This window comes from Ylistrum balloti, unplaced genomic scaffold, assembly GCF_031769215.1.
Source record: "Ylistrum balloti isolate Yb309-2 unplaced genomic scaffold, AGI_CSIRO_Ybal_v1 Utg370298, whole genome shotgun sequence".
Taxonomy (NCBI): Eukaryota; Metazoa; Mollusca; class Bivalvia; order Pectinida; family Pectinidae; genus Ylistrum; species Ylistrum balloti.
In genome coordinates, this window is record NW_026782224.1 from 1,955,697 (window position 1) to 1,976,540 (window position 20,844).

The 20,844-nt window shown below is 38.8% G+C and overlaps 1 protein-coding gene across 1 annotated transcript in view; it reads left to right on the plus strand.

The window, feature by feature from the left end:
* Nucleotides 1-20,844, plus strand: part of LOC132553128 (uncharacterized) — a 96,589-nt gene that overhangs the window by 53,219 nt on the left and 22,526 nt on the right. Inside the window, exons 4-11 of the mRNA XM_060217340.1 lie at nucleotides 3,998-4,100; nucleotides 4,405-4,456; nucleotides 12,849-12,965; nucleotides 13,481-13,588; nucleotides 14,638-14,769; nucleotides 18,873-18,992; nucleotides 19,182-19,315; nucleotides 20,444-20,663. Coding sequence (XP_060073323.1) covers nucleotides 3,998-4,100; nucleotides 4,405-4,456; nucleotides 12,849-12,965; nucleotides 13,481-13,588; nucleotides 14,638-14,769; nucleotides 18,873-18,992; nucleotides 19,182-19,315; nucleotides 20,444-20,663 — 986 coding nt within the window. The remainder of the gene's footprint in view (nucleotides 1-3,997; nucleotides 4,101-4,404; nucleotides 4,457-12,848; nucleotides 12,966-13,480; nucleotides 13,589-14,637; nucleotides 14,770-18,872; nucleotides 18,993-19,181; nucleotides 19,316-20,443; nucleotides 20,664-20,844) is intronic.

Below are 20,844 nucleotides of genomic sequence, written 5' to 3' on the forward strand. Positions count from 1 at the left end.
AGATAATACCTTATAGCCAGTAGAGATTTAGGGGAGACACAGATAATACTTTATAGCCAGTAGAGATTTAGGGGAGACACAGATAATACCTTATAGCCAGTAGAGGTTTAGGGGAGACACAGATAATACCTTATAGCCAGTAGAGGTTTAGGGGAGACACAGATAATACCTTATAGCCAATAGAGGTTTAGGGGAGACACAGATAATAACTTATAGCCAGTAGAGGTTTAGGGGAGACACAGATTATACCTTATAGACAGTAGAGGTTTAGGGGAGACACAGATAATACCTTATAGACAGTAGAGGTTTAGGGGAGACACAGATAATACCTTATAGCCAATAGAGGTTTAGGGGAGACACAGATAATACCTTATAGACAGTAGAGGTTTAGGGGAGACACAGATAATACCTTATAGACAGCAGAGGTTTAGGGGAGACACAGATAATACCTTATAGCCAATAGAGGTTTAGGGGAGACACAGATAATACCTTATAGCCAATAGAGGTTTAGGGGAGACACAGATAATACCTTATAGCCAATAGAGGTTTAGGGGAGACACAGATAATACCTTATAGACAGCAGAGGTTTAGGGGAGACACAGATAATACCTTATAGCCAATAGAGGTTTAGGGGAGACACAGATAATACCTTATAGACAGTAGAGGTTTAGGGGAGACACAGATAATACCTTATAGACAGCAGAGGTTTAAGGGAGACACAGATAATACCTTATAGACAGCAGAGGTTTAGGGGAGACACAGATAATACCTTATAGACAGTAGAGGTTTAGGGGAGACACAGATAATACCTTATAGACAATAGAGGTTTAGGGGAGGCACAGATAATACCTTATAGACAGTAGAGGTTTAGGGGAGACACAGATAATACCTTATAGACAGCAGAGGTTTAGGGGAGACACAGATAATACTTTATAGCCAATAGAGTTTAGGGGAGACACAGATAATACCTTATAGCCAATAGAGGTTTAGGGGAGACACAGATAATACCTTATAGACAGCAGAGGTTTAGGGGAGACACAGATAATACCTTATAGACAATAGAGGTTTAGGGGAGACACAGATAATACCTTATAGACAGTAGAGGTTTAGGGGAGACACAGATAATACCTTATAGACAGCAGAGGTTTAGGGGAGACACAGATAATACCTTATAGACAGCAGAGGTTTAGGGGAGACACAGATAATACCTTATAGCCAATAGAGGTTTAGGGGAGACACAGATAATACCTTATAGCCAATAGAGGTCTTCCAACTGACTGTGGTAACACTCGCTTACGTGCAAATCTAATTTATAATATTTTGCTTATAATATACTTATAATACTTCAGATCGCCGTTTAAATACATAATGAATAAATTTCCGAGGTTATTTAATTCCTTTACATTGTTTATACTCAGAAGCTGAATTGATTTGAACACACTAGGTCTGCGAAAATAATATGATTTAAAATATTTAAATCGGAGATCAACATAAAAGGGACATTTTAAAATAAAATGAAATTCGTCTTCAATTTCAATATATCTATTATTACATAATGTGCAGCCCCTATTTTCTCTGGCTACGTTCCTATATCTACAACTTTCAATATTGAGCTGATGTGATGACAATCTTATTTTTATATACATTTCTTGAATCAAAAGTCAATAGGTTTCCTTAAATAATAATGCAGCCCAAAATTGTCTATCAAACGTTGATATAAATAACCTTTCGGAGAATTCCGAATATTGCTCAACGATTCTTAAATATGGATTTCTTGAAACTTACTCTCAATTAACTTGTATACTAGTTTTCTGTCAAGACTGCTGTTCCATAAGTACCCTAATCCTAATTTATCGAGTTCTAACTTAATATTTACAATCCACTCATCATTATCTAATAATCTTTGTTCATAGCATGCTTTCAACACACAATTATCTGTATCTTTGATTTCAGTCCAGAATTACATTATTTTCAATTTTCTGACAATATATATTGGTAATCTACCTAATTCAAAATAAACTAAATCATGATATGTACTTTCTTTTTTTCTTTACTTTTTTCTTTATTCAACATCAGTAGCTTTATGGAATCCCCACACTTCACTTGCATATGTTAATACACTACTAACATAAGTATCAAAAATTGAGCACAACGTTTCAACATTAAAGTTATGATTTTCTATTTTGTTTATCAGTCTAAAATACGATTTTCTCCCCTTTTCCGTGGCATGTTGCTGCGTATTGTTAAATTTACCATTAAAATTGAAAAGCATACCCAGATAGTTAAATTTGTTCACAACTTCAATTTTAACATCGTTGCAAAACCATTTTTCATCATCTTTAATTCGCCCACCATTTCGAAGAATTACTATTTTTGTTTTAAGTACATTAAGTTTAAGTTTCCATTTATCATTATAAATAAGCAGAGTATCTAGCATGGATTGCAACCCGCTTGGTGATTCAGCTATGAGAACCGAGTCATCAGCGTACATCAATAAAAATATAGATATCATACCTAACTCAATAGATGGACAACTTTGGTTAATGAAATTGATTTCTTAATCGTTAACAAAAAGACTATACAAAATTGGCGATAAAATTTCCCCTTGAAAGAGGCCGATTCTGTTAGGGTGATATTCTGAAATATGACCTTTATATTTGACACAAGACTTGACATTATCGTACAATGATTTTATGATATTTGATAACTTCCCTTGAATTCCTTGTTTTATTAGCTTACTCCATAGACTACTTCAAAGGCTTTTTATAGTCTACAAAACAGTAATATAAAGTTTTTTTCTGGTGAGAATAGTGTGATTTTCAACTGACTGATATACTGTCTACAGTCTGGTACAGTGTACCTCTGTCAGGTATACTGTCTACAGTCTGGTACAGTGTACCTCTGTCTGGTATACTGTCTACAGTCTTGTACAGTGTACCTCTGTCTGGTACAGTGTTCCTCTGTCTGGTATACTGTCTACAGTCTGGTACAGTGTCCCTCTGTCAGGTATACTGTCTACAGTCTGGTACAGTATACCTCTGTCAGGTATACTGTCTACAGTCTGGTACAGTGTACCTCTGTCAGGTATACTGTCAACAGTCTGGTACAGTGTGCCTCTGTCTGGTATACTGTCAACAGTCTAGTAGAGTGTACCTCTGTCAGGAATACTGTCTACAGTCTGGTACAGTGTACCTCTGTCAGGTATACTGTCTACAGTCTGGTACAGTGTACCTCTGTCAGGTACAGTGTCCCTCTGTCAGGTACAGTGTCCCTCTGTCAGGTATACTGTCTACAGTTTGGTACAGTGTACCTCTGTCAGGTACAGTGTCTACAGTCTGGTACAGTGTCCCTCTGTCAGGTACAGTGTACCTCTGTCTGGTACAGTGTCCCTCTGTCAGGTACAGTGTCCCTATATCTGGTACAGTGTCCCTATATCTGGTATAGTGTCTCTTCATCTGGTACAGTGTCCCTATATCTAGTACAGTGTCCCTTTGTCTGGTACAGTGTCCCTATATCAGGTGCAGTGTCCCTATATCTGATACAGTGTCCCTATATCTGGTATAGTGTCTCTATATTTGGTACAGTGTCCTTATATCTGGTACAGTGTCCCTATATCTGATACAGTGTCCCTATATCTGGTATAGTGTCTCTATATCTGGTACAGTGTCCTTATATCTGGTACAGTGTCCCTATATCTGGTACAGTGTTTCTATATCAGTGTCCCTATATCTGGTACAGTGTCCCTATATCTAGTGCAGTGTCCCTATATCTGATACAGTGTCCCTATATCTGGTACAGTGTCCCTATATCTGGTATAGTGTCCCTCTGTTCAGTACAATGGTCGTCACATTGATGATTCTACAAATAAAAGGTCAACATCTCATTTAGCCTGGCTGATTGATTATATATTGCTTTAATATGTAAAAAAATTAAATAACTGGTGGCTTTTGGTGTCAAAGAATGTCACTAAAATTTATCATCATGTGCATCATTTCAGGTGGCCCCAGTGTGGACAAATTGTTACCTGGCGACCAGATCATCAAAATTAATGGTGAAGATGTGAAGAAAGCACCGCGACAATATGTCATTGATCTGGTCAGGTAAGGCATCTTTATGTCTGTAAAATACACTGTACTGATGTTACATGGACTTAAATACAGTGTACTGATGTAACAGGGACTCGGTCAAGATAAGACTTTGTTATATGTTTCTAGATCAAATGTTACATTTTAAGGATAAGAAACTGATGGAATGAATTATAGAGAACTTATATGGAAACCATTAACTTTTTGTCAGTGATAGAGCTGAGCTACTTAATACATTGGTTCATGTACCCATCTGTTCATAGGTAAATGTATATGAATTGTTTTACACTAGATATGATATATATTTGTTGTTTTACAGGTCTTGTCGGGAAACCATGACGTTGACAGTGTGTCAGCCCTATTCAGACAATGTAAGTAGATCTGTTGTTTTGTCAGAATGGGAACTGCTCATATAGTTTTCATACTTTCACTTAGTGTTCTGAGAGAGTTCTTGTTAGCTAGTAGACATAACTTTACAGACTGTATTGTGTTTCTGCATGTGGACCAGACTTATTTTGTGTCTGTACCTGGACCAGACTTATTTTCTGTGTGTACTTTGACCAGACTTATTTTGTGTCTGTACTTTGACCAGACTTATTTTGTGTCTGTACCTGGACCAGATGACCAGACTTATTTTGTGTCTGTACCTGGACCAGACTTATTTTGTGTCTGTATGTGGACCGGACTTATTCAGTGGTGTATCAGTGTTTGAATGTGTACACCTTGGGATTGAATGTAAAACAGGAAAGAAAGGATAGAATTCTTTGAAAGGCTGGATCTGATAATGATAAAGCAAGTCCATTGTAATTGAGCTGGGAGAAACCTAAGGATAAGGGAAATATGATGACCAAGTGTGGGCTTGTGATAAACGTATTTGATTTAAGCGAGTATGATGATTCATCAGACAAAAAACTGAACAGAGGCTTTTTTCTCCAGTTTTTCTAGTCTTAAATGATCACCATGAGGCTTTCAAATGTATTACTTTTTTTTCTTTTTTGAACAATTCACAATTAGGAATTGACCCTAAATTTCATAATTTCTTTCAGTCTTTTTCAGAACTGTAATCTGCTCAAGTTTAATGTAGTATTTGGCGAGTGAGAAAGTGTGATATTTATGAAGTTGATTAGAAGTGTATGTAAGAAACTCTTTACTCATAAGATAAAAGGAAGTAGCAGTGATGTAGACCATGTTGAACCTATACTTTGGATGGTATTAAGCAAGTAATTTTTGTCTTGAAATGATTACATATTTGACTTAGGCCTTCTTTTCATGTGGTGTACTGCATGACTTGTTCCTGACCTTTCTAGAATTACATTGATGTACTTCTTTTCTTTCCAAAAACAGGGAGATGATCAGGTTTGTAAAGCATTTTGTAGATTTTTTTCATATTCAGGTCATTTGTTAGTTTCTTTCCAATGTTGTGGAGTCTGTACCCTGTACCATTCCACATACTGCTCTGAAAGGTTACCACTCAACACATATCTGTAATGGAGGCAACCATTCCACACATCTCCATAGTGAAGGCCACCTTTCCACACACCTCCCTAGTGAAAGCCACCTTTCCTCACACCTCCTTAGTGAAGGCCACCATTCCACACACCTCCCTAGTGAAGGCCACCTTTCCACACACCTCCCTAGTGAAGGCCACCATTCCACAAACCTCCATAGTGAAGGCCACCATTCCACACACCTCCATAGTGAAGGCCACCATTCCACACACCTCCATAGTGAAGGTCACCTTTCCACACACCTCCATAATGAAGGCCGCCATTCCACCCATCTACATAGTGAAGGTCACCATTCCACATGCCTCCATAGTGAAGGCCACCAATCCACACACCTCCTTGTGAAGGCCACCATTCCACACACCTCCATAGTGAAGGCCACCATTCCACACACCTCCAGAGTGAAGGCCACCATTCCACACTCCTACATAGTGAAGGCCACCATTCCACACACCTCCATAGTGAAGGCCACCATTCCACACACTTCCATAGTGAAGGCCACCATTCCACACACCTCCATAGTGAAGGCCACCATTCCACACTCCTCCATAGTGAAGGCCACCTTTCCACACACCTCCATAGTGAAGGCCACCTTTCAACAAACCTCTATAGTGAAGACCACCATTCCACACACCTCCATAGTGAAGGCCACCATTCCACACTCCTCCATAGTGAAGGCCACCATTCCACAAACCTCAATAGTTAAGGCCACCCTACCTCTCACCTTTGTAGTGAAGGCCACCATTCCACACACCTCCATAGTGAAGACCACCATTCTACACACCTCCATAGTTATGGCCACCATTCCACACACCTCATTAGTTAAGGCCACCATTCCACACTCCTCCGTCGTGAAGGCCACCATTCCACACACCTCCATAGTGAAGGCCACCATTCCACACTCCTCCATAGTGAAGGCCACCATTCCACAAACCTTATTAGTGAAGGCCACCATTCCACACACCTCCATAGTGAAGGCCACAATTCCACACACCTCTTTTGTCAAAGCCACAATTCTAAACACCTCTTTCATTGATGCCACCATTCTACATACCTCTAGTCAATGCCACCATTCTACATACCTCTAGTCAATGCCAACATTCTACACACCTCTAGTCAAGGCCACCATTCTTTACCTCTCTTTAGTTGATGCCACCCTTCCACACACTTCTGTAGTCAAAACTACCACTTCACACTTCTGGTTTTCTCATTTCTTTTAATTTGCTGAGATTAATTTCTTTCTCCGAACTCTTTTTTCTTTTTCATTTTTTGATTAAGTTTTTATTTTTATTTTTGCAGCATTTTTCTCATAGTCTTGTTCTTGTTTGGATTGGGTATATATTAGGATAGGGTTATTTCAAGGTCTGACTAACCTAAGAGTTATTAACTGTGAAGCAGGTTCAGTGGTTACATGGATTATCTGTGGTGCTGGCCTCTGGCTACTGTCTAGTAAGTTCTTTACCAGCATGCTATATGTTTATGATCTTTTCCTTCCAGAGTCTTTACTTACTCGACAGATCGAAAACTTTTAAGAATTAATTTCAGTTTCAAGGTATGTTTTAGGTGGCGGATTTGTGGAGAAGACAGAAATTGTAGATCTCATACTTTGAGATGTATGACCTTTGTAAGATCACCTAGGTCATATGGTGACCTATTCTGGTCATCTTCATCCGGCACTGTGCATTTGTGAACAATTTATCATTTTCGACTTCTTCTCAAAAAACCCTTAATAAGATTTCAATGAAATTTTGCAGAAACCTTCCCTGGCCTAAATAATCCAAAATTGTAAATTATACAGTCCCCACCCCCAGGGGCACATGGGGGCAGGTCAAAAGGAGTCAAATTGACTCAGATTTCAAAAATCTTCTCCTCAAGATCCAGATATGGTAGAATCAAATACTGTTCATGAATGGAAGCATCTTAAGGTTCTTTACCAAAATAGTGAATTTCATGGCCCACAGGTCTCACATTCCCACATGGGGATGGGGTAAAGTTTACTACAGTTTATATAGGAAAACTAGATTTTTGAGCATGATTTGTTTAATTTCCATTGGAAATATTCCAAACTTGGTTAGAATTATAAGTGAAGGATGACAGCTTGATGGTATGCCTATTTTGATCCCGACTGACCCCCATGGACTGATGGGCTGGCCAAAAGTGGTCAAATTGACTTAAATTTCAAAAATCTTCTTCTCAAGACCCAGATATGGTAGAATCAAATACTCTTCATGAATTGAAGCATCTTAAGGTGGTTTAATTATGAAAATGAGTCTCAAATTTCTTCCCTTAAACATTTATCCCATTCCCAATACCTCTACCTCAAAAAATTTCCCAATACCCATTTAGCTTCATCCCTACCTCCATCTCTTAATATTTACCCTGTTTCCAACACCCTCCCTCTTGGTCCCAATGGCAATTATGGAATATACATTTTCAGCTTCCAGTGATTCACCATGAACTTTTAGGGTAATTTTTGGCCCCACCTTTCTTGATAGGGGAGTTTTACAGGGAGTTGTTTTTAGGACATCTGTTTAAACTGTTGACATCCATTATGTATCCCTAGGTATAATCTAATTTTTCTTTTTTTTTTTTTCTTTTACTTTTTCCTTCCAATTACAATATACTTATTTTCTTAATGAACTGACATTTCTTACTTTGGCTACCTTTTGTTTTTGATATTGTGCTTCAGAGCTTACTGGTCATTTTAATAAAGTATGAAACATCGGTGGTGTCCATCTGTGATGATGAGGTTTTGTCTGATGGCAATGACCGTTGTTGTTATTATAGACTAAATACAAATACACTATACGTGTGAAGTTTAGCATCTTTTTAACATAAACCTTGGAGTGCCTGATAGCAAATTTCATTGTAACATAGACCTTTGAGTGCCAGATAGCAAATTTCATTGTAACATAGACCTTCGATTGCCTAGTAGCCAATTTCTTTGTAAAATAGACCTTCCAGTGCCAGATAGCAAATTTCATTGTGAAACTAAGATGATGCTCATTTTCACAGCTATGGACACTATAGAGCAATTACAAAAGTGCAGAGCCAATGAAACAACAAGCAATGTTCATAGAATAGAAGTTCTTCAAAACACAACCACTGTATTAGCACTAACATATGTAGTGTATGAGATAGTAAGGTATCAACCAATTTTTTTACTGTACTATATAATCTTATGTACACAAAGGTCAAAAAGAGTTTGACATAATGGTTAACAGATGATAGCCCAAAAATATCATGAGATGGTAACACAGCAAAATCATATCAATTCCAAAATAGTCACCAGGGAAATAACCTTTTTAGGCTATTGGTTAAGGAAGCCATCTGGAAATGCCACAACGGGACAGTACTAATAGGGATGAGGGGGCCACAGACTGGCACATCTATGACCAAGTGTCGAACAAGACATAGCTGAATTGACTACAGTGCATTGTTACAGTCTTGTGTACATTACGGGCTATAATCTGCTTACCATCTGCTTACACGGTATGTTGGTCAATACCTTACTGTGCTCTATGTACGTCAGTGTTAATACACTACACACTGGTCATTTTTCGGCTGGAGGTGACTGTGTAGTCATTGAAACTTCACACTCTGGTCTTCTACTGGCTGTGTTATAAGATGAAGGTGACCGTGTAGTCATCGAAACTTCACACTCTAATCTTCTACTGGCTGTGTTTTAAGATGAAGGTGACAGTGTAGTCATCGTAACTTCACACTCTAGTCTTCTACTGGCTGTGTTATAAGATGAAGGTGACCGTGTAGTCATCAAAACGTCACACTCTAGTCTATTATTGGCTGTGTTATAAGATGAAGGTGACTTCACACTCTAGTCTTCTACTGGTTGTGTTATAAGATGAAGGTGACGTCACACTCTGATCTTCTACTGGCTGTGTTATAAGACGAAGGTGACGTCACACTCTAATCTTCTACTGACTGTGTTATAAGACGAAGGTGACGTCACACTCTATTCTTCTACTGGCTGTGTTATAAGACGAAGGTGACGTCACACTCTAGTCTTCTACTGGCTGTGTTATAAGATGAAGGTGACGTCACACTCTAGTCTACTATTGGCTGTGTTATAAGACGAAGGTGATGTCACACTCTAGTCTTCTACTGGCTGTGTTATAAGATGAAGGTGACTTCACACTCTAGTCTACTATTGGCTGTGTTATAAGATGAAGGTGACTTCACACTCTAGTCTACTATTGGCTGTGTTATAAGATGAAGGTGACGTCACACTCTAGTCTACTATTGGCTGTGTTATAAGATGAAGGTGACTTCACACTCTAGTCTACTATTGGCTGTGTTATAAGATGAAGGTGACTTCACACTCTAGTCTACTATTGGCTGTGTTATAAGATGAAGGTGACTTCACACTCTAGTCTTCTACTGGCTGTGTTATAAGACGAAGGTGACGTCACACTCTAGTCTTCTACTGGCTGTGTTATAAGATGAAGGTGACTTCACACTCTAGTCTTCTACTGGCTGTGTTATAATAGCTTCTTTTCTATTGACATAATTAACCTAAAGAAAATGTTCTAAAATAACAAGCAATGTTATTGTTTATCATACGTCATGTTTGTCTATATAACAACAAGTTATTGTTGTATACCTCAATACAGAGTCGGAGTTTGATTGTATTATTATGAATCAGGACTGAAATAGACAATTAATGTGTGTGTCTTTTACATGTGATTTCAGTCATCGGGTTAACTGATCATATAGTATTGTTACTCGGCTATTCTCACTACTTTACAGTGTAATCTGTCCCCTGTTGTTACTCGGCTATTCCCACTACTTTACAGTGTAATCTGTCCCCTTGTTACTCGGCTATTCCCACTACTTTACAGTGTAATCTGTCCCCTTGTTACTCGGCTATTCCCACTACTTTACAGTGTAATCTGTCCCCTTGTTACTCGGCTATTCTCACTACTTTACAGTGTAATCTGTCCCCTGTTGTTACTCGTCTATTCCCACTACTTTACAGTGTAATCTGTCCCCTTGTTTAACTCGGCTATTCTCACTACTTTACAGTGTAATCTGTCCCCTTGTTACTCGGCTATTCCCACTACTTTACAGTGTAATCTGTCCCCTTGTTACTCGGCTATTCTCACTACTTTACAGTGTAATCTGTACCCTTGTAACTCGGCTATTCTCACTACTTTACAGTGTAATCTGTCCCCTGTTGTTACTCGGCTATTCTCACTACTTTACAGTGTAATCTGTCCCCTGTTGTTACTCGGCTATTCTCACTACTTTACAGTGTAATCTGTCCCCTGTTGTTACTCGGCTATTCCCACTACTTTACAGTGTAATCTGTCCCCTTGTTACTCGGCTATTCCCACTACTTTACAGTGTAATCTGTCCCCTTGTTACTCGGCTATTCTCACTACTTTACACTGTAATCTGTCCCCTGTTGTTACTCGGCTATTCTCACTACTTTACAGTGTAATCTGTCCCCTTGTTACTCGGCTATTCCCACTACTTTACAGTGTAATCTGTCCCATTGTTACTCGGCTATTCCCACTACTTTACAGTGTAATCTGTCCCCTGTTGTTACTCGGCTATTCTCACGACTTTACAGTGTAATCTGTCCCCTTGTTACTCGACTATTCTCACTACTTTACAGTGTAATCTGTCCCCTTGTTACTCGGCTATTCTCACTACTTTACAGTGTAATCTGTCCCCGTGTTACTCGGCTATTCCCACTACTTTACAGTGTAATCTGTCCCCTTGTTACTCGGCTATTCCCACTACTTTACAGTGTAATCTGTCCCCTGTTGTTACTCGGCTATTCTCACTACTTTACAGTGTAATCTGTCCCCTTGTTACTAGGCTATTCCCACTACTTTACAGTGTAATCTGTCCCCTTGTTACTCGGCTATTCCCACTACTTTACAGTGTAATCTGTCCCCTTGTTACTCGGCTATTCCCACTACTTTACAGTGTAATCTGTCCCCTTGTTACTCGGCTATTCTCACTACTTTACAGTGTAATCTGTCCCCTTGTTACTCGGCTATTCCCACTACTTTACAGTGTAATCTGTCCCCTTGTTACTCGGCTATTCCCACTACTTTACAGTGTAATCTGTCCCCTTGTAACTCGGCTATTCTCACTACTTTACAGTGTAATCTGTCCCCTTGTTACTTGGCTATTCTCACTACTTTACAGTGTAATCTGTCCCCTGTTGTTACTCGGCTATTCCCACTACTTTACAGTGTAATCTGTCCCCTTGTTACTCGGCTATTCCCACTACTTTACAGTGTAATCTGTCCCCTTGTTACTCGGCTATTCCCACTACTTTACAGTGTAATCTGTCCCCTTGTTACTCGGCTATTCTCACTACTTTACAGTGTAATCTGTCCCCTGTTGTTACTCGGCTATTCTCACTACTTTACAGTGTAATCTGTCCCCTTGTTACTCGGCTATTCTCACTACTTTACAGTGTAATCTGTCCCCTTGTTACTCGGCTATTCTCACTACTTTACAGTGTAATCTGTCCCCTGTTGTTACTCGGCTATTCTCACTACTTTACAGTGTAATCTGTCCCCTGTTGTTACTCGTCTATTCCCACTACTTTACAGTGTAATCTGTCCCCTTGTTTAACTCGGCTATTCTCACTACTTTACAGTGTAATCTGTCCCCTTGTTACTCGGCTATTCCCACTACTTTACAGTGTAATCTGTCCCCTTGTTACTCGGCTATTCTCACTACTTTACAGTGTAATCTGTCCCCTGTTGTTACTCGGCTATTCCCACTACTTTACAGTGTAATCTGTCCCCTTGTTACTCGGCTATTCTCACTACTTTACAGTGTAATCTGTCCCCTGTTGTTACTCGGCTATTCTCACTTTACAGTGTAATCTGTCCCCTGTTGTTACTCGGCTATTCTCACTACTTTACAGTGTAATCTGTCCCCTGTTGTTACTCGGCTATTCTCACTACTTTACAGTGTAATCTGTCCCCTGTTGTTACTCGGCTATTCCCACTACTTTGCAGTGTAATCTGTCCCCTTGTTACTCGACTATTCTCACTACTTTACAGTGTAATCTGTCCCCTTGTTTAACTCGGCTATTCTCACTACTTTACAGTGTAATCTGTCCCCTTGTTACTTGGCTATTCCCACTACTTTACAGTGAAATCTGTCCCCTTGTTACTCGGCTATTCCCACTACTTTACAGTGTAATCTGTCCCCTGTAATATGTTGTTAGATGGAAAAAGTGCTGATTAATGTTGTCGTTTGATTACAGTCTACAAGGAAGTCTGCTCTCCTCACAGCAGCAAAGAAGGCCAAGCTAAAAAACAACCCTTCTCGTGTCAGATTTGCGGAATCTGTCACCGTTACCATGGTGAATGGGATGCACAGTGTAAGTGAAAATTATTTTAACACCTGTGTGAATTTTCTCATCATGGAGCTCATTCTCGGGCCAAAGAGATTTGGAAACCCACTAGAAATAGTGGTTCTGAGCCTGTGAGGGCTTTCACTTGCTCCTCATAATGTTTTTAAATTTATATAAAGAAAAAAAATATACAGTATGTAGGATTTAATAAGGTTTGATACAATAATCTCTGAATATCAAGTTTTTACATAAAAATTTTAACTTCAAATATCACTTCAGATGTAATTCCATCTCACATGTGGTAATATTTCAGTTTTTGTCAGTGATTGTTCAAATCAATTTTAAATTCTCTGATGTCTAATGTTTTCTTCTCAAAGGAAATCTAAATGATTGAGTTTTTTTCATAAAAAGGTGTTTTGCAGCTGAGTATGAATGTAATATTTTCAATTTTATTGATTTGTGTTTTAAGTAAAGACAGAATGGAAGATTTTATGAACTTGAGACAGGGTAAATCTTAATACCATTTGTGATTTATCTTGTAGCCATCACCTGATGAAAGTTATGTGCCTTTCATGCCAAATGTACTGAAAGTGTTCTTGGAGAATGGTCAGACCAAGTCATTCAAGTATGACAACAAGACAACTGTCAAGGTACCGTGGCTTTTAATCTGTTTATACACAATATCACAGCCATATGTAGGATCCTAGAGTCCTCATGGTATTACATTAAGGGAGGATTTGTACACAATATCCTAGCCATATGTAGGATCCTAGAGTCCCCATGGTATTACATTAAGGGAGGAGTTTGTACACAATATCCCAGCCATATGTAGGATCCCAGCCATATGAGTACCCATGGTATTACATTAAGGGAGGATTTGTACACAATATCCCAGCCATATGTAGGATCCTAGAGTCCCCATGGTATTACATTAAGGGAGGAGTTTGTACACAATATCCCAGCCATATGTAGGATCCTAGAGTCCCCATGGTATTACATTAAGGGAGGAGTTTGTACACAATATCCCAGCCATATGTAGGATCCTAGAGTCCCCATGGTATTACATTAAGGGAGGATTTGTACACAATATCCCAGCCATATGTAGGATCCTAGAGTCCCCATGGTATTACATTAAGGGAGGATTTGTACACAATATCCCAGTTGTATGTAGGATCCTAGAGTCCCCATGGTATTACATTAAGGGAGGATTTGTACACAATATCCCAGTCATATATAGGATTGGCTGTGTCTCGATTTGCCCACTTTTTATAAAATTAAAAATTGAGAAATGTTGTTAGAATGATTATAGTCTGTTTCATACTATCCTACCTGTATTTACCTGTGTTTTTAACCTGTGGTTACCCGTGTTCTATACTAATGTTAGCAAAGAAAAACTGAGTGACATGTATTATTATATGTATAACATCATGCAATGATGTATCAACACACAGTATACAGAAATGTTATTTATTCCAATTTTATGTGATTAAAGTTTTCATCTCTTCTAAAATATGTATGAATATCATTTATCATAAAGAAAGCTTAAGCACATTATTGTTATGGCCATTATTACCCAAGTTATGGATGTATGGATTTCAACTGAATATGTTTTATTCTGGACTGGCCTATGTCAACTCTTTGAATTTAATCTTGGAAAAAAAGGAGAATAAAAGATGTTTTTTTATTGTTTTAATTTCAGGATGTCGCCAATTCACTGCAAGAAAAGCTTGGTATCAAGAGTGTCAAATATTTCAACTTGGTTCTGCAGAACATGAAAAGTCACATACCCGGCAGACTCACAATATTACAAGACCACGAGACTCTAGCTGAGGTAAGGTGAAAGTAACCTGAAGGTCATACGGTAAACCTCACCATATTACAGGACCACGAGACTCTAGCTGAGGTAAGGTGAAGGTCACTTGAAGGCCATAGGTTTAATCTTACCATTGTACAGAACCATGAGACACTAGCTGATTTCAAAAAGAAGGTTACCTGAAAGGTTATACTTACTATCATAGACTACAGCAAGGCACATGCTCAGGTCAGGTAAAAAACAACTGAAAGTCATTGTTTATAACTTACTGCTATAAGGACCACAAGACTTAAAGTGAAGGTAAGGTTAAGGTCACCTAAAGCAGAGCTCTGATCAGCTGTGGTGTATGTGATGTAATGAACACCATTAGATGGTAGGCTATTAAATAAACCATGGTCTATGGTCCATCTGCCTATTTGTAAACAATTTTGGTAATCATTATTTCTTGAGAAGCATTGGATGGATCTTTCTCAAATTTCATACGTAGGTTTTTCCTGCTCTCTTAAAGTGCTCGTTTCAGCAAAGGGTTATTATTGTTATTTCTTAAGAGGATTGTTCAAATTTCATATAATTTGGAGCAAGAAAAAGAGAAACGGAAGGAATTGATGTAAAAAGGAAAAAAAATGCTGGGCAACAAAATCCCTCAGGGATCTCTTGTCTGCTGTGACATAAGTTCTATGTATCAGAGATTTCCATATGTAGTCACTGATGTTTAAAGGAACAGAGACAAAATGATGATTATCTGCATTTTCAATGTTGAAAAAAATTCAAACTTTTTCAACTTATCTTCTTTATAAGATTAACAGAATGGTGCATTCATCTCCTTTCATTATGAATCTGGTCACAAATTTCTGAAATGTATTAGCTCGCTCAGCACAAATAAAAAAGTATTATAAGACATCCTCGATTGATGACCTACAACATCTGCATTTAGTACAGTATTTTCCTGTAGCTGCAATATCCATAATTTCTGTATTAGAGCTAAAGACATTGTAAACATTAATTAATTTCTGAGTGAAACTGTATCACTTGATTTAGTTATGGAGGAGGCTTTCTGTCACTTTTCACTGGTGTTCATATCAATCAAAAAACAGAGTAACAGGACGCCTCACAGCTGATCAATCACAGAAAGAACATATCAAGTGGAATAGAAATCACAACACTTTACACTAACAATATACCGTCTAATTTTCATACAATTTCTAGTCACAACTTCAGCCTCCAAACTATATTTAATCTCAAAACTTAATTACTGTACATCTCTCACCTCACCCTTTAATCACTGTACATCTCGTCACATGCCCCTTAATTACTGTACATCTCTCACCTCACCCTTTAGTTCCTGTACATCTCTCACCTCACCCTTTAGTTCCTGTACATCTCTCACCTCACCCTTTAATTACCGTACATCTCTCACCTCACCCTTTAATTACTGTACATCTCTCACCTCACACTTTAATTACTGTACATCTCTCACCTCATCTCTCACCTCACCCTTTAATTACTGTACATCTCTCACCTCTCCCTTTAATTACTGTACATCTCTCACCTCACCTTTTAATTACTGTACATCTCTCACCTCACCCTTTAATTACTGTACATCTCTCGCCTTTCACCTCACCCTTTAATTACTGTACATCTCTCACCTCTCCCTTTAATTACAGTACATCTCTCACCTTACACTTTAATTACTGTACATCTCTCACCTCATCTCTCACCTCACCCTTTAATTACTGTACATCTCTCACCTCACCCTTTAATTACTGTACATCTCTCACCTCACCCTTTAATTACTGTACATCTCTCACCTCTCACCTCACCCTTTAATTACTGTACATCTCTCACCTCACCCTTTAATTACTGTACATCTCTCGCCTCACCCTTTAATTACTGTACATCTCTCACCTCATCTCTCACCTTACCCTTTAATTACTGTACATCTCTCACCTCACCCTTTAATTACTGTACATCTCTTCACTGACCTCCATACTGCTGAACATCTTTTACCTAACCCCTAACCACTACCCCCCTCCCCCCCCCCCTTCTGTCTCTCTCTCCCTCCCCAGTCTCACTCTTCCCTCTCTCACTGTAGTCATATCTCACTGTAAGTACATGTATATCTGTATCTGCCTTTACTTCCTGTCGACCTCCATATGACATAAATCGTGGAATAAGCTTTTATTTTGCCAACATCAAATCACTTGTGGATCAATCTGTGATCGGTGATGGAGACTAAATCTAATTTGCTCTGCCCCTTTTGGTTATTTTTGCTGGCAGTAATCCAATCAACTTGCAAATATCATTTCCTAACTATATTACAGACAGCCTGGGTATCAGACAGCCAAGCTGCAGTCACCATGTATCAGTAACAATGAACATCAGCGATGGACATTTTATTCATAGAGTGCTGATAAAATACAATATTTGGCTTTGTATCATTACAAAGACATTTTCTAGACTGGAGATTATCAGATATTTTGCATCACGGATCCTTTGTATTCTTTTATACATTAAGTATTACTATGGAAATGCTTTGTCTCAATAAGGCAATATATTTTACCTCCCCTGTTGAACAGGTTATCTACCAGGACCCTGCCTCAAAGATTGGGTGCCCTGTATACAATAGTAATCACAGTGTCTGTACATTTGTCTATCTTTGTCCGTCTGTCTGACCATCCGTCCGGCAACTGTTTCATTTATCTGTGACTTCACATGGTAATAAACAAAACATGTAGAGTAGACAGGGGGGAGTTGTATAGAACTTGTCACTGTTCATTCTAGTGATACACAGTAGATGTAGGGTGGGGATGTATAGAACTTGTCACTATTCATTCTAGTGATACACAGTAGATGTAGGGTGGGGGTGGTGTATAGAACTTATCACTATTCATTCTAGTGATACACAGAAGATGTAGGGTGGGGGTGGTGTATAGAACTTGTCACTGTTCATTCTAGTGATACACAGTAGATGTAGGGTGGGGGTGGTGTATAGAACTTGTCACTGTTCATTCTAGTGATACACAGTAGATGTAGGGTGGGGGTGGTGTATAGAACTTGTCACTGTTCATTCTAGTGATACACAGTAGATGTAGGGTGGGGGGGTGTATATAACTTGTCACTGTTCATTCTAGTGATACACAGAAGATGTAGGGAGGGGGGATGTATATAACTTGTCACTGTTCATTCTAGTGATACACAGAAGATGTAGGGTGGGGGTGGTGTATAGAACTTGTCACTGTTCATTCTAGTGATACACAGTAGATGTAGGGTGGGGATGTATAGAACTTGTCACTATTCATTCTAGTGATACACAGTAGATGTAGGGTTGGGGTGTATATAACTTGTCACTGTTCATTCTAGTGATACACAGTAGATGTAGGGTGGGGGTGGTGTATAGAACTTGTCACTGTTCATTCTAGTGATACACAGAAGATGTAGGGTGGGGGTGGTGTATAGAACATGTCACTGTTCATTCTAGTGATACACAGTAGCTGTAGGGTGGGGGGTTGGGGATGTATAGAACTTGTCACTGTTCATTCTAGTGATACACAGTAGATGTAGGGTGGGGGTGGTGTATAGAACTTGTCACTGTTCATTCTAGTGATACACAGTAGATGTAGGGTGGGGGTGGGGATGTATAGAACTTGTCACTGTTCATTCTAGTGATACACAGTAGATGTAGGGTGGGGGGTGTATATAACTTGTCACTGTTCATTCTAGTGATACACAGTAGATGTAGGGTGGGGGGTAGTGTATATAACTTGTCACTGTTCATTCTAGTGATACACAGAAGATGTAGGGTGGGGTGTATAGAACTTGTCACTGTTCATTCTAGTGATACACAGAAGATGTAGGGTGGTGGTGGGGATGTATAGAACTTGTCACTGTTCATTCTAGTGATACACAGAAGATGTAGGGGGGTTGTATAGAACTTGTGAATGTTCTTCTTGCCATTGGTCCTTACTGTTATAAAGTTGCCCACACATTTGTTCAGTCAAGTAATATATATCATTTATATCTGATCCAAGATGGCTGCCATGGCTTGAGATTGGCTGAAACATATTCTTAGCTAGTCTCTATATTTTGTTGTGTTGTTCAGATTGGAATTCTTGATTCTACAGATTGCTGCCAGACCAGGGGCCCGTCACTTCCGTTGTCTGTTTCGTGTGATGTTTGTTCCCCGTGATGCCTTCGACCTTCTAAATGAGGAGCCAATGGCATTTGAGTACTTTTACATGCAGGTGGGTATCAGTATTATAAACATGCATACAGTGTGTCAGCTAACTAACTTACATGCTAAAAGTATTTGTTATTGAACAATTTGAGAAATCATTTTAAAGTTGTTATGAAGAAGAACAAGAGAAACAGTTCAAAAGAATTCTGTCTGTGTTTTAATGATGTAGTACAGGAAAATTGTGTCTGTGTTTCAGTGCTGTAATGATGTAGTACAGGAAAAGTTTCCAGAACTAAAGGGAGAGACGGTGCTTAAACTTTCTGCGCTCCAGATACAACAACATGCTATGCACAACAATACAACTGGCAAAATAAACATCAAAGCAATCGAGTAAGTCCTCACCAAACCAGACATGTTCCTAAAGCTTAGATTAAAGATAGAGTAGTCTCCCCTTACAGGCAGGAGTTGGATGGAGATATAGCGTGTAACTATGGTGTTGGTCTCCCCTTACAGGCAGGAGTTGGATGGAGATATACCATGTAACTATGGTGTTGGTCTCCCCTTACAGGCAGGAGTTGGATGGAGATAAACTATGTAACTATGGTGTTGGTCTCCCCTTACAGGCAGGAGTTGGATGGAGATAAACCATGTAACTATGGTGTTGGTCTCCCCTTACAGGCAGGAGTTGGATGGAGATAAACCATGTAACTAGGGTGTTTAATCATATCCAGAAAAAAAGTAGTGCATTTGCCTCCCCTTAAATAAAACTCATTTTAACAGTATGATTCCCTTTTAACAGATTATGTATGATTGTCTCCCTTTAACAGGGATAATTTTGGCTGGTTTGTAACATTATGTATGATTGTCTCTCTTTAACAGGGATAATTTTGGCTGGGTTGTAAGATTATGTATGATTGTCTCCATTTAACAGGGATAATTTTGTCTGGGTTGTAAGATTGTGTATGATTGTCTGCCTTTAACAGGGATAACTTTGTCTGGGTTGTAAGATTGTGTATGATTGTCTGCCTTTAACAGGGATAATTTTGTCTGGGTTGTAACATTGTGTATGATTGTCTGCCTTTAACAGGGATAATTTTGTCTGGGTTGTAACATTGTGTATGATTGTCTGCCTTTAACAGGGATAACTTTGTCTGGGTTGTAACATTGTGTATGATTGTCTGCCTTTAACAGGGATAATTTTGGCTGGGTTGTAAGATTATGTATGATTGTCTCCCTTTAACAGGGATAATTTTGTCTGGGTTGTAAGATTGTGTATGATTGTCTGCCTTTAACAGGGATAATTTTGTCTGGGTTGTAACATTGTGTATGATTGTCTGCCTTTAACAGGGATAATTTTGGCTGGGTTGTAAGATTGTGTATGATTGTCTGCCTTTAACAGGGATAATTTTGGCTGGGTTGTAACATTGTGTATGGATGTCTCCCCATAGAAGTGTTGGCAAGGAAGATATTTGGGATATGTAAAACACTATGGGAGTCATTTGTTTGATTGTCTCACAGGAAGGAATGTGGACTTGAGAAGTTTGTACCTGCCACACAGATAGAGAGTATGAAGGGTAAAGATCTTCGTAAACTTCTTAGTCAGCAACTCAAAATTAACCAGAACCTGACACCACCAGGCCAGAAACAGCTGTCAGCCCTTCAGGCAAAGCTCCACTATGTAAAGATTGTCAGTGAATTGAAAACGTTTGGTAGCCGTGTTTTCATGGTAACTCTGCTGGTAAGTCCCATAACTTAATATTAACAGCTTTTACAGTTACATCTTTTTTATTATCTCTTTCTCAAAAAGATGGGGTACTAGTAACATGTAAACAATCCCATTAATACTGATTGAAGTACTTAGATGATACATAACTTTGGAAACGGTAGATGTATGACTTTATGGATAGTAGGGAGTGAGG